At 41.7% G+C, this 14,822-nt stretch overlaps 2 protein-coding genes across 20 annotated transcripts in view; both read right to left on the reverse strand.

The window, feature by feature from the left end:
- The window catches only part of cnot1 (CCR4-NOT transcription complex, subunit 1), a 33,448-nt gene extending 29,300 nt beyond the window's left edge, over window positions 1–4,148 (reverse strand). For 3 of the 14 annotated variants that reach the window (XM_042110525.1, XM_042110528.1, XM_042110519.1), the window contains exons 1-2: window positions 3,885–4,137; window positions 855–1,143 (exon numbers count right to left, since the gene is read on the reverse strand). In XM_042110525.1, coding sequence (XP_041966459.1) covers window positions 855–956 — 102 coding nt within the window. In that variant the 5' untranslated portion in view covers window positions 957–1,143; window positions 3,885–4,137. Of the gene's footprint in view, window positions 1–854; window positions 1,144–3,884 lie in introns of all 14 variants that reach the window. The other 11 variants (XM_042110521.1, XM_042110524.1, XM_042110530.1 and 8 more) reach the window with 10 other exon arrangements.
- A 3,326-nt stretch (window positions 4,149–7,474) lies between these two features.
- Window positions 7,475–14,822, reverse strand: part of magi2b (membrane associated guanylate kinase, WW and PDZ domain containing 2b) — a 61,510-nt gene continuing 54,162 nt past the window's right edge. For 5 of the 6 annotated variants that reach the window (XM_042110537.1, XM_042110535.1, XM_042110536.1 and 2 more), the window contains 5 exons: window positions 12,491–12,692; window positions 12,069–12,212; window positions 11,416–11,554; window positions 10,926–11,014; window positions 7,475–10,746 (listed from right to left, as the gene is read on the reverse strand). In XM_042110537.1, coding sequence (XP_041966471.1) covers window positions 10,690–10,746; window positions 10,926–11,014; window positions 11,416–11,554; window positions 12,069–12,212; window positions 12,491–12,692 — 631 coding nt within the window. In that variant the 3' untranslated portion in view covers window positions 7,475–10,689. The remainder of the gene's footprint in view (window positions 10,747–10,925; window positions 11,015–11,415; window positions 11,555–12,068; window positions 12,213–12,490; window positions 12,693–14,822) is intronic. The other variant, XM_042110538.1, reaches the window with a different exon arrangement.

Here is a 14,822-nt window from a genome sequence, read left to right on the forward strand (position 1 = left end):
TACCGGTGTCTTGTGTTGCACTGTGTTGCTAACGGAGGTCAGATCCATGAGCTGCTGATCTGCGGCCTGACTTTTCGGCATCTGCATGGAGAAACTGAGGAGGACAGCTGACCTGGGCTTCCACCGCGCTTTATTGACTGTTCAAGAGCACCATCAATTTTATGTTGTGTGTTTTTCACAGAACACGAGTCATCACTGCTCAACACCCATGTGTTGCTAAGCCTATTTGTTTGTTTAACGTTATGTCTTGATATTGTATCATTATTATTAATAAATCTTTTATTCTTTTCTCACTAATTTGTTTGTTTATGTCTTGGTGTCCCAGGTATGCTGGCGACTACCCCACTCCGTCCGACATCATTTGTCTTGTGTGTCAATGTCTTGTATGTGGAGCGCTTTGTGTTGCTCTCTGTGCATCAAAAATGCACTATATGAATAAATACTTACACCCAGTCATAACTCAGTACTGACTATACATCCTCAAGGATCCAACGCTGAAGGGGAATAGCCTAATCTCACAAGCATCTCATCCAAAAATATATGCTATATATGCTCATCCAAAAATATATGCTTGCATATCACCAACTCCCAGTTCAAGCAAATAAGAAAATGTACTCTCTCCTTTCAGGATGCCCAAACATAAAACTCATGCAACTGAGGGTAGTAGAGCATAATGGTGTACAGTACTGGCCCATCAAAGAATTTGATGGACGTCATGCTGGGATTCCATTCACAGGCCAAGCCTGACGACCATGTTTGGAGGGCTAATTACAGATCAAATTGCATTGTTTAAGGCATTGCTTTCCTGGGGGTGGGGGGGGGTTGTACACATATCAAAAGCCAACAATACTTACATGTTGTATTTCCTGCTGGCTGGCTCTGTAGTTTTTCTTAGTTAAATTGTCCACCAGGTAGCTGATTTGAGACAAAGCCAGCGAGAGCGAGTCAAGATTCATTGCTGGTTGGGGCGGAAGCAGGCGGCCGAGCCCGGCGCAAAATCACCATTATTCCCCTTTAGTCACTGCAGTGATAGGTTACTTTTGCTCCCCCCCCCCTGAAGAAATGTTTTGTTTCCAAATAAACGTATCTTCTAAGTGTATCGATGCAAGGCAGTGTCCCTCAGGGCAACTGGAAATGTGACATCTGAAAAAAATAGGAGATACAAAAAAGAACACATTACAACAAGATTGAAGATTCACATGTCTACTGACAGATATTACAACCATTCAGTTTTTAATGCATACCAATAACTATCATCAACATCATCCAAATGTATTAAAGACAAAACAAAAAAATACACAATATGAATGCAGTTTTGTCAAAGTACACTGAATTTCTAATAAGTCATCATCTCATTTATGTACAAGAAAACAAACTAGGGTGACAACATAAGGCATGCAGCTCTTTTGTGTATACAAACAGATACAAGGCTATTGAACACCCTCTAACAATCGCAAGCCAATAAAAATAAGACCGTAGAGTTGTTTCTACTTTCAACACAGTCAGTTCGTAGTAATTTCTTTGAACGTGAGAAAATGCAACAAAACCTGTTAAGGTTTTATTATTGACGACTACTAGAGGGGTGGCCATGTTTACTAGGCCCAGCGCCCTTTTCAAGGTAGCTTTACCGGAAAGTACATATCCACTAACAAACCAACAAAAACAAAAAGAAATGAAAGGATGGATCACTTAAAAGTACTTAAATTAACGTTGCGTCAAAAATTCGATTGAATATATGCCCACAATCTGGTCAGCAAAACTAAAAAACACGGTTGCTGCAACACTGCTCATTTAGGTAGGTAAGTAGGTAACGCTGGCATAGTTACTCCAACACTTTCCGTTGCACTTAAGAATCAAATAAGGCTCATTTCACACTAATTGTTCTAGTAAATATGCAACCGTTATCGGCGAAGTTTGTAAACTGACCTTACAACTAATGGTTCCAGCAACATAGCTAAAGCTAGCTGATGCATCTACAGTCAAATCAAGGACCTAGCTAATGTTAGTGTGTTTGAACAAGACGTTACACAATTCACGTTGTTTATAAGGATTCACATGATTTAATATTTGATCCAATAATTATATATTGTTACTTTAACAAACATGAGCGCCTTCGATAGGTCGATTTCCGAATGAGGACTTGCAAGTTAGTTACAAAGTTAGCTAACTAAAATATGATTAACTACAACCAAGTTAGCCCGCTCCATGGCTAGGAATGCTAGCTACGTAGGGTAAATAATGCACATCATTCTGGCGTTTCCTGACGAAAACCGTAACAGCTAGGGAATTTAGCTAATTTAGCTATTAGGTGTTCAGCAGCCAAGTCATTCATTGAAACTGGAAGTGATGGTACACGCATAGCACCTATATCAGTTCTAGTATCCAACTGACGACTATTTTAAGCGTTTCTTTAGATGACGTTAACGTTATCCAACGTCAAGCCAAAAGTCAAACAATATTTAAAATGTGAGCCAATACGTTGCTAATGTTACTGAGTAATTTTACACCGACCAAAATGTTTATTCTGACCTCTCTCACCAAACGATAAGGCTCTCCACCTTAAGGTGGCTGTGTACAACCCCAACAACAATTCAACTGAAAATCCATATAGCCGTTGAAGCTAACCGTGTTCCTGGCTCGCTGCTAACGTTAGACGGTCTCTCCTTTGTCCATCTGCAGCTTACGTTAGCTAGGTTCGGTTACATAGCTACATCATGGCACAGGATATGAACCTATGCAGCTCAAGCTAGCAATAAGCAGTTGGATATAACGAACAGAATGGGTCTCTTAGAAAACAGAAACCAGGCAGGACATGTAATGTTAAATAGCAACTGACAACATGGGCCCTGCCAGCGACCACATTACACAAGGAAACTTGGGACACAGTTAAGCGACATGGTTACATCCGACGTTATCGTAGTTAGCGACAGCTAACTAACACAGTTAGCTATCCAAGTTATGGCTAACGTTACGTCAACGTTAGCTGCCTAACGTTAAGAAGTAAATATAGCCTTACTAACTAACAGGGAACATTGGCATTAATAATCCGTCTCAATTGAACAGCCCTGGTTTTACATTCATTCAAATAACATTAACGTTACTGTTTAAGAACCCATTTCAACTCATCGTAGGCCTTAACGTGAACACTGCAGCTGATGCACTGTCGATAACGCTAACGTTAATGTGTCAGTAGCAGGGTAAGCAAGGGCTAACGTTAATGTTATCTGTGCTGGCTAACGTTACATACAACATGTAACGGCATGGCAGTTGTCACGCTAGCTAGGTAAGAACTAGGTAGAACAAATCAAGACCAATGTGCGTTAGCTCACCTAGTCAGCGATCTCCCTTAGCGCTACTTTGATTACAAAAACATAGATAAATTACGACTATGATAATTTACCAATTTGATTGCCAATGTAACGTAACCTAACAGTGATTTAGCTGGCTAGGTCATGGCTAAGGCTTGGTGATTTAGCTACTCCATTAACCGATGGTAACTAGCAGATAATTAAACATGCTAACTTCAACAATTAACTAGACATCTATGAATACAAACGTTATCCAGTCACGAACACTCCATTAAAATCCGAATTCTGATTTGGCCACAATTACATTTGAATGAAATAACCTTAAAGTACACCGGACATACTTTCCGCTCGTCAACGTTTAGATGTACACGTTAGCTAAATGTCTGCGTTTCCACGATAGTTAGCGCTAGCTATCGCTATAGCTAGCTATTGCTATCGCTAGCCACCTACTTAGCTCTCACAGTAGACAGCTAGCTAGCGTAACGACCAGTCAGCAATGGCATTGAATATCATAATGCATTATTTGGAATTAAAACAGTCTTAACACAAGGCAGTCACGATTTGTCAGGTCTTTACCTCGCTTACAGGAATTATGTGCTGATGACCATTTTCTTTCTTTTCACCACACAATATTCACAATTAAAAGGTCGCTTTCTCCCTGATGCAGTTTGATTTTCAAAATAAAATGGCGACTGTCAACTTGCGCGCGTACCCTATGCGGCTCGACCCCGCGCTCGCGACACCGCAGTAAATCGAGTGATGCACCCGGAAAATAGCAATGTGGCGTGCAAACGGCGCCCATGTATAACTGCAAGCCTGACCACATTAACAATATGTATGACATCTGAGCTAGTATCAATTAAAAATGAAGAGGCCTAACTCAGCACAATTCGCGATTGTGTCTGTATGAGCCATGGCATTTTTTAAAAGAGGTGATATTCGAATCATGCCGAAAAGTCGTTGCTGCCCCAAACTGAATCGTGTGGGTTTGGGTTTTTAAAAATATAACGTTAACATTATAGTAGAATATTAAATCTGTAATGTCGAGTAGGCTACATCTACATCCTGTTGTTGCACATAATAAGCTATTCGCCTACAACTCCCAGCGACTCGAGCAGTTTGGCGTTAACAGAGCCTACAGAATCGTTCTACTTGCTAGCGCCGTAGAATGATTAGGCAGAGGCCCAGTTGCGAAATTTCGCTTCTTTAGTTTTATGATAACTTAAATCTAACAGTTAGCGCTACAGTCGATTTGAACAGAGGTAATGTCTGGCTTGACTGGTCCACTTGCCTGGGTTGGTTTAACCTATTCAACTTCTACATGAGGCTACCTCAGCAGGTTTGGTTTAACTTTGGTTTCAAACAAACTTCACTTCCCTGTTGTTTGGGGCTGTTCGCCTCCCCCTACTGGTCAAAGTGTGGAAATGAATACTGTCAAAAATAAATAATATCTAGGCCTACAAGTGAAACAAAGATTGATAAGGCGGAGCTCCGAAACTTTGAAATTTTCCATTTTCTGAGTACTTACGTACCCAATGATGACTTGCTTTAGCCTAATTTAGTCAGTTTCAAAATATGTCTCAAACTGTTGTAGAGTGCATCTGGTTTTGTGCTGGTTAAACATAATCACCTGGACTTTTTATTTATTTATTTACTTTTTATCATGATTAATTAATAAAAAAAAAATGGATGCAGACTTATTGTCAAGAGCAGGGGTCTCAAACTCAAATGAGCTGGGGGCCACTTCCGCCAGTGTCATCTGATTGGAGGGCCACATCAGTGTTAAAGAACAATACAAAAAAGAACGGCTATTTCCTAAAATGTAATGCTTTTTTCAAATACTGTATTTTCAAACACAAAACTACAAACAGAAAGTGCAAGTATTTTATCTATTTTTAGACACCTGTGCTAGCAACATTGTAGCTTATAAATAAAATAATGATAAAATAAATATTAATACAAATGATAAAAACAAACAAAAAAGCATAAAAACAGGTAGGCCTATGTGTGTGTTTCACACCAAATAAAAATATTTTCCTCTCATAACTTTTTTAAACCTGGTAATAGGCGTCAGGGTTAAGAAAGCAACACCATTGGATTTTTATATAAAAATTTCAAAAGGCCATGGCTTGAAAGTGGTCAGAGATAAAGTCCTACTGTAAATGTAAAAATCTTTGAGTATAAACAAAAGTTTATGAAGAGGGTACATGAAGGGTGACTTTGTAGTTCTTCAGAGCCCTATTTCTACTAGCCCTGCTGTCTGTACCACATCCATTACGGACACTATCATCACGATTACCACTGCATCCTTCGACTCCTTCTCCTTCTGCAGCAATTTTGGGTTTGAATCAAGCTCTGCATGTCTAGCAAATAGTGGAGGAGAGTAGCCTACAAATGAGATTTGTCACCGTACTTGGATCTTCTATCGTCTATTTTAATCAGTATCGTTGTTTGTCGCAAAATACCCTCAAGGGTCGGATTGCATTATTATTTTGACATACGTCGCGGGCCAGAATTGAGCCGGACGCGGGCCGGGAGTTTGAGACCCCTGGTCCAGAGGCTGCCCACTCCAGTTAGAGTTCCATTTGAATGCACAGGTAGTGGCGGAGGTATGGTGGCGCTTCAGTGCAGCACAGCAGGTCAACCTATTTGCATCAAAAAAGACCGCCCAGTGTGAGCTGTGGTTCTCAGCTCACAAGCACAGGGCTCGATATGAGACCCGCCGGCCGAGAGCTGGTGTCAAACAGCTTTGTTCCTGAACAGGGCGAGACTATGACTATTTGCAAGAGTGCCTTCTACACTGTCTCTTTACTGTTTAAAATGACAGGTGTTTGCCGACTGGTGTACCGACAACAAGTGAGACCCATTATCTTGTCCCATCCAATCAGTGCTCATGTTCTTACAGCATCTGCATGAGCAGTAACACTACCTCCACCCTCAAAGTGCACCTGGTGATCATCTCTGCCTGACTCTCAGGTTGGTCTGGTGTGACACTCCTAAAAGACCACCGTTGACAGTGTCAGTGTTCCTGACGGCCCTATCACTAAAGCCTGTATGCAGTTTGCTGAAGGTGATTCGAAGGTCATCTTACATCCGATCCCTTTTTACCAACCAGAGGTGTTGATCTCAGCTCATAGGAGAGTCTTGAGCTGCCCACCTTTCGCCCTGACATCCAGCAGGAGGAGATATGTTACACAAACTCTGCCCGGTGTGAGCACTGCGTGCTTACACTGACTGAACACACGCCCTAAGCAAGACCGAACAGCTGTTCATTTGTTATAGGGCTTAGAAGGTAGGCTGCGTGCTATCAAAGTAGAGGATCTCCAACTGGTTGGGAGGCCATCACTCTAGCGTGTGAAGCCTACGGTATACTTCCCCCTGAACGCTTGCTGGGCCACTCCACACGGAGCGTATAGCTGCCTCTTGGGCAGCCTGAAAAGGTGTCTCTATTGAACTGATTTGCTTAAGCTTCGACTTCATGCCTGCGTCCCTCCCGTGTAGGTGAGCTACCACTTTTCATTGACCCAACACTCATCAGTGCCCTGCTTGTGCTGTGGTGTCGGCTTGTGCTCGCAAACCTGCATGCACTGTGGTGGCAACTCTCATATGGCAACGCTTGTCCGCCATCGCCAATGAGGCACTGTGGGTCCCATTGATTAACGTTGAGAAAACTCTACTGAAAGAGAAAGTATGACTAACTATAACCTCGGTTCCACAATTTCTTTGGTCAAATTCAGCTGTTTGTTCAATTTTAGAATTCAGTTGTAGCTGTCCATTCCGTGTGATGCACTCAAAACAAACAAAAGTTACACATTCCATGGGAAAGAAACATCAGACTGAGCCAATCAACATGCAATGTCACTTCTAATTGAAATGAAAAAAACATGTTAAAGGATATATAAAACACACTCATCATTTTTTAAAGCACAGTAAGTGACCTTTATTGAAGTTCATTACAAAAATAACCACAAGATGGTTTCAGAATTCAATGAAATTGATGAGCAGCTGAAAACATAGATGTCTAGCGTTTCCCTTAAGAATTTCATTGTGTAACAATGACATATTCTAACTCAATAAATTCCTCCATCAACATCTTACCTGTTTTCTCACACGTCGGACAACTGGACACATAAGTATGGTGGAGAATATAAAATGAATACTTTACACCAGGTCAAGAGTTTATTTGACAGTATTTCAGAATATCATACAGTAAACAAGATCTTAGCAAAAATGTATATCCACACTGTACCATTTCATAAAAATATTTGCTCACTTAGTGTTTGAAACTATCAGTAATACATTAAATCATATGTATAGGAATACAGCTGTACAAGTTAAATACACATCTAACACTACACAGTAATATCGATCTGAGTGGGCCTCGGTAGCGTGCCATCTTTCACAGATTCAATATTTTCTGAGAATAAAAAAACTTTTCACAGCAGGCAGGAAACAGCTTCAACAGTAAAAGCTATGAGCTGTGCAATATATGCTTTTCTCTGTCCCTTGTAAACAGCGATAATGAGCATATGTCTACCACATTGCACTGAATCTAGTACCTATGACTGGAGTATACTGGATGTCTTTGTGCTGGGGGATCAACAGGAATTTATTGACAGGGAAAATATAGCTTTCAAGTATTCTGTGTAAATACTGTCATGGATGTTTGTTATTTTCTGCATCCTTGGCACTCTAATACAACTTATTTAAAACTGATGTCAACTCTGTCAGTTACCAAAATATGATAATACATATATATTTCTCAGCTTGCACTACCTGTAAATTCTGTATATACTACAATGACAGAATAATTGGCACCTTGATTATGAACAATGGTTGCTGGGGAGCAGCAGTTGTTTCTTTTTTGTGATGAACAGAATTCAGGGTTCAGCAAGAATTAGCATCCCGAATCTTTCAATACGGACTTGGAAAAGCAGCAACGATTTCCTTTAGAGTCATGCTAAAAATGGCAACACTAAACAAAACCTTTCCCCATCACTGAACTAATGCAATACAAATAATATGTGTACGTGTTGTTAACAGCATCCATCAAAATCCAATTCAATACATATGTTTAGGAACACTGATGGGGCATATGTCGGGCACAGTGTAATTGGTACGCTGTATGTTTGACCTGTTTGCCACCCACACTGTTACAGTGCTCCTCCCACAACCCTATCTGACAAAGTCTTCAGCAGTGTCGGTCAGTACAGTACCCACTGGGGCCCTAGGGCCAAAGGCACCATTATCAGCCTAAGTTCAGCGCAAGCAGCAGCTTCACTGGCCTCTGTTCGAACAGGTAGAACAGTGTTGCTGGGTGATGTGGCTTTAGGCATTAACACAGCCTAACCTTAAAATATATTAGGCTGGGGAGTAGAGGGATAATGTTGTAACAATACGATCAACAAAGTCAGACAAGGGAATCTATTTTATATGGTAGGGAAAGTTCAATCAGTGAAGTCCAATGTGGCTCATCTCAGGAGTCATGACACACACATGCAGTGTTATGAAGTGAATTTCTGTTCAGTCAAAAGAGAGTACAGGTAAGCTGAGTGAACACGGTCCTGAATGTGAGTGAATGTGGTCCTGTTGCTTTAATGTGACCTTGTGTTCAGTCTGCTCGTGGCCACCCTCTGTAGTGGCTTCTCAACACTCCTGTCTGCTCTAGATCTGGCTCCTAAGGCACTCGGCTCTGTCAAGTGCTTCTCTGAGCTCAACACAAGTATGCACCAAAATAACAACTCCTAGCCTGCTTCCATTCTTTATGTTTTCTCATCTCTTTGTTTGGTCTTTGGGAACGATGAGAAGAAAAAACAACAAAGAACACATTTAGGTTCACTACTGCAGAGCAACCACAATTTACAGCTCAGAAGTGACACACAAGTAAAACGTAAAGGAGAATGGAGTAACTCAGCACCTGCATGTGGCTCCATGGAGCCATCTCTTCTTAACAACACGACACAATACCATTAGGTGGGTCAACAAATTAAGGAGATTTGTAAGATTGGGCCATCTCAGAGTATTCAGAACAGTGGCTTTGGCCCTCAGAGTGGCTTGGTACATAGAGCACAATTGAGAAAGAACTCCACAATTCCTTCTCACACTCAAAAAGTGAGCACAGGAGAGCCCATTTGCAGTTTAGTCTTGAATTAATCCAAGGACTTTTGATATGTAATCAAAGATGAGTCTCTATATGCTTTAACAATTGATTTATATGTAATAATTTACAACCTAAGAAGTCAAAAGTCTGTGTGGCATGGTTTTTTTTTTCTTCCAGTTTTGTATGTTTGCCTTTTCACACAGAAATGATAAAAAAAAAAAAGAATTCACAGCAACTCTATGAATATCCGATATACACGGTACTAACACTTGAGTCAACTCGAGGAGTTCCTTTTAAGGCAGAGCTGTTGATATATCTCAAAATGGATTTGTAACACAATTCAACATTCATTCTCTGCTAGCACGCTACTCTGCTCTCCATATTGTAGGACTGCAACAATGACCTTACACACAAATATCTTTACACTCATTACATCATTTGCATTTTGTCCACTGGGATTCTTAACTGGCCTTTCATGCTACACTGCATGTATTGTCTCCTTTCTGGAGAGAATACAGTCTTTTTTTGAAATGGCTAGAGTGAACATCTAGTATAGAAAGCAATCCATAACAGAAACATGAAGAGAGAGGTGGAAATGAAGGATTTCCTCCTCTAGGTTGCACAAAAGGGACACCGAAAGCAAAATCCCATGTACTGTCAGACTGGGAGTTTGCCTTAGTTTGTTTTTGTTTTCTTCCCACACTGCATATCAACTCCCTTTCGAGGGATTTCTTTGTGTCCTCCATAACCTCAAGAAGAGTTTGTCCCGCTCGCTGGGTTGCCATGCCCTCATCTCAGGTTTGTTTACCCCTGTGGTTGGCATGCGCCTGAGGTCCAGGAACCTGCCCACTCCACGCTGAATAACATCCACACTGAAGCAAGTCTGCAGGTGTGCGGACTGAAGGCCCCAAACACAGTGCTCAGCTCATTTTCTCCTCTTGTCCCGTGGACTCCACAAAGCTGTCTCTGGCTGCAGCTGGGGGGCCGGGAGCCACGTCCCTCTCGCACGCTGCAGCTCAGGGACCCGCGGGTGGGCCTGCCACCCTGAGTAGAGCAACCCCTCCGCTTTTCGGCAATATGTGACTAACAAAGGAACACACACACACACATATACATACACACACACACACACACACACACACACACACACACACTCTCATTCAAAGGCACACATGGACACAGTCACACTTACACACCGAAAATGTCATTGCTTGCAGAGGAGAGGTCAGGGGCGTGCGCTGGAATGAGATGAGGGCTGAGTCCTGGGCGTGTGGTGTGGCGCTACTTCCGGCAGGGTAAGGACGGCTGGAGGGACAGCATCCCAGGTGGCGGCACCGTCTGAGGGGGGAAACAAGTAGCTAGTTAGTGGCCGGATGGTAATCAGTTCTAATCACCGCTCCTCATCATGCTCATTGAAAAACAGCACAGTGATGACGTGCAGTCTAGCACAGGTGTGAGAAAGAGGAATTAGATGGGAAATGTTAAGAAACAGAAAATCATGCAGCGTTTTCACAAACCGTATCTTTTGAGTGTCCCATTATGAAGAAATAGGGAGAGCCTAGAGTTTCACTTTTCATGCACATGGAGAGGTTGGAAGGTACCAATCCTACAGGGAGAGGGAGTAAAACCCTAGACTATGATTAGAGTTACAAAAGAGGGAGCATCATATAATTACGCAGTGATGGTTACATAGTTAGTTCAGAGAAGGAGTGTTTCCTACAGATGACAGCTGATAGAACCAGAGAAAATTCAACTCTGAAGAAAGGCATGAGAATTAGTGAGACAGGTTATCCACAGACATTATTTACAATAATACTAACACACGACAACAGAATTCACTATGGTGAGATTGCTTCCTGGAATTCAACTGTGGTGCTGTTGTATCTGTCAGGGAAATTCCCCACTTGGTATATTCATATTTACGACCAATGTTATCTGTTTTAATGTTAACACGTGGCTGATGCACTTGTGTAGCCTGCTGTTATATGGGAGGAGTTGGGCACCCACCATACTCTGGCACCTGGCCTGTGCCCCTCTTCAATAGCAGACGCACGCGCCGCCCCCCGGCCTTGATCAGCTCAATGGCACGGGCGTGGCTCATGTCCCTGGTGCTTTCCCCGTTGATCTCAATAATCTGGTCTCCAACCTACACAGAGGAGAACATCATAGCACGGTCAGGTATCAACATGATCCTCATTTTATCCAGTAGTATTCCCTTAGCTCTTATGCCCTTCCTCAAGGACAAGATTAAATGTAACAATTGTCTTGTAACAATAACAATTGTAACAATACAAAGCTGTCCTTAGGTTTGAAGTGGAATGTGGTAATGAGGAATTCTGCACAATCTATGTTTTTAACATTGCGGTCATATAATATGAACATATAGCTTACTATCAACTGTTGTATAATATTGTATAATATAAAGTACTGTATATTAACATCACCTAATGACGAAAACTGGTTATCTAAGTCTGTAACATTCACAGCTGGCAGACACCGACTTTTATGTTAGTGTGGGATTTTTAAGTGTGTGTGTGTTTTTGTTTGTTTTGTTTTGTTTTTTGTGCTATTTTTCTGACATCTGGTCCAACGTTGCATCTGCAGACATTTGACAAAAGAATGTCTAATGGAGGAAGAACGTCTCTGGGCAAAGAACTCACCCTCATCCTTCCACTGCGTATGGCAGGCCCATCTTCCGCCAGCCTCAGCACAAACAGGTCCATTTTGTACTCCCTTCCTCCCCGAATGCTGAAGCCAAACCCTTTCACACTCTTCTCCAGGTCCACAGTGAAGTAATCAAAGTCCTGAGCAGTAAAACAATACAATCCACACATCACACGCATGCCCAAAGGATGGCATAGTGTACTGTATGTGTGCTATAGCACACTAAGAGCTGGAGAGGTACCCAACTGAGCCCACTGTGTTTTTCATTTCATCACATTTGCCTCTCCTCCAATCTACAACAAGTATACCAATTTAGCACTGAAGTTCTGTCACGGTTTGGTTCCCAAATTTAGCAGCACATGAGAGGCCTACATCCCTCAGATGATCAAGGACATGAGAGGCCTTTGGCTGCTCTTACCTGTGGCAGCACCTGTGGCCTGTAGTCTGGGACTGCATGCTGCCTGTAGTCGATGAGAGGGGGGTGGCGGTACTCCAGTGTGGGAGGCTGGCGGTAGTCTGCCACTGGAGGGTGTCTGTAGTCTACTGGAGGCTGCCGGTAGTCTGTGTATGGAGGCTGACATATATCTGGTTTCACATCTTGCCGCGCTTTTACCTCTGACCTGTAAATACCAGACAATCACCAACATTAGGAAGGCTCAGCACTCCTGTCAGAAGACTGCCAACACTGAGATAATTGAGACTATTTGTTGGAGGTCAAAATCCAATATACTGTATAGTAATAAAAAGGCATAACACTTGACATAAACATTCTTGGTCAAAAGAAAAGAAAATCTATACAGTAGAGAGACTGGCATAACAATGTCAACCTACATTACAAACTAATCAAGATGCAGGAGAATATAAAGTATTCTGGACAATAGTGCAAACGTCTGTGCAAATGTGTGGATGACTTCGGTCAAGTTGGAAAGAAATTAACAAATTTGAACAAAGTAGGCTATGGGATTATGACTTCACGTTAAAACCGAAGATAGGCCAACACAGTTGGTAAGCTCCAATATCCAAAGTGGGTGATTATATAGGGGATGTCCCTATTTAACAATGTAGCCTCATAGATAAAGTAATGTGCTTGATACCTGAAGACCTCTGGTCGAAACGTTGTAGCCTGATAAAACACTCTGGGAGCTTATATCAGTGTGCGGGTATCTCTTTATTTTTTCATATGTTGGCTCGACCTTATAGTTTCCTACCCTACCGACCTGTTTCGTTTTTTTGTAGATGTGCGTGCACTTTCATTTAATGAATATCGGGAAATATGCCACCGTGTGACACTGAAATGGAGGAAAACCTAAGGCCGTATCAGCATATTAAGCACCGAATTTGATACTGTAATGTTAATTTGTAACTTTCTGTTCGAGCGATGTGCTGTTTTGTGCTGAAATCAGTGGCAGAATGCGCGCAAGAGTTGCTCCTCCCAAAATGCATTTACTTTTAAAACATTTTTTACTTGGCACCCTTACGCACATGTGAGAATTTGCCCCAAAGTGCACCAGACTGATACATTTTACCTTTAAAGGTATCCCAGTAACGTCTTAAGTCTAGTGATGCCTCTGGTGTGTGGTCACTTGATTTACTTCCACCCCACTGACTATAAATTACATGGATGTTGCCTTCTATAACCTTCAATAAAAACACTTGGAGATTGTGGCTTATATTATGCCATACGAAATGTACCAATGGAAACTCGGCAACTCTGTGAAATCAATATTTGTTTGATTTCTGAGTGCCATATATTTGCAGAATTAATATAAGAGGAATTATTATTCTGTTTCATTAGCCTTCTGTCAGGCCAGGAAAATACTCATAATTCTTCAACTCATGTCATTGCATGGAAATTCAGAGGGTCTCTTCAGTGTCCTGAATATAGGCAGTGCTCTCTGAACCTCCCCTTAAAATAAACTTATAATGCTCAAGTGGAGCATCCACTTTTAGATCCACTATGGCAAGCCATTTTGGAAAATCACAGAAGGTAGACAAAGCTCACTTGCTAAATCTCATTCTGTGTGTAATATCCCACCGTCATCCTTTCAAAGATGTATGAATCAAAGCTGAGCCTCCTGAGGCCTAACATCTGAGTGGAACATGTCCCCTTCAGGCTTAGTGCTATGCATTATTGAGCAGATATCCACAGGTAAATAATTAACCAAGAGAAGGTAAGTGATGTTACACAACCCGGCTGAAGCTTTTTGGCACAGGGTTGGATAGCCCCAGGCCCTGTGGGTTATTAAACTAAACACTCTCAATCAGAGCACACTGAATGCCATAACTGACAGCAGGAACCACACGGGCAGCCACACTCCAGAAAACTATTTATAGTTAGAAATGAGTCCTTAAGAAGGACAGTGAAATAGCGACGTACTTCATGAACATTACAGAATCAAAACTGTTAATGCTTTACTTATGTTCATCCAATGTGACGATATAGAAAACCTTAGAGATCTTCTTCACAGATTTCCAATGTGACATTTGATACAGTTTATTGTTAACCCATATATCAGACAATGTGCATGAGTCCATGAACATAATCTATCTCTTTACAAGGCCTGCCCTGATAGGTTTTCAAGATAAGTAAGGATGTGCAAAGTCAAGGTTTAAGAGCACACACACAGACAGCTGAAACTGTGCAAGCATTGTGCAGTAAGTCAACAAACCAAACTTTAAGGCTGAGGTTGGCTTGGCCAACATTCCAGTGTAGTGTAGTAGACATGTGACATATGGGAGGGAATGCCCCC

This window comes from Alosa sapidissima, chromosome 11 (assembly GCF_018492685.1).
Source record: "Alosa sapidissima isolate fAloSap1 chromosome 11, fAloSap1.pri, whole genome shotgun sequence".
Classification (NCBI taxonomy): Eukaryota; Metazoa; Chordata; class Actinopteri; order Clupeiformes; family Clupeidae; genus Alosa; species Alosa sapidissima.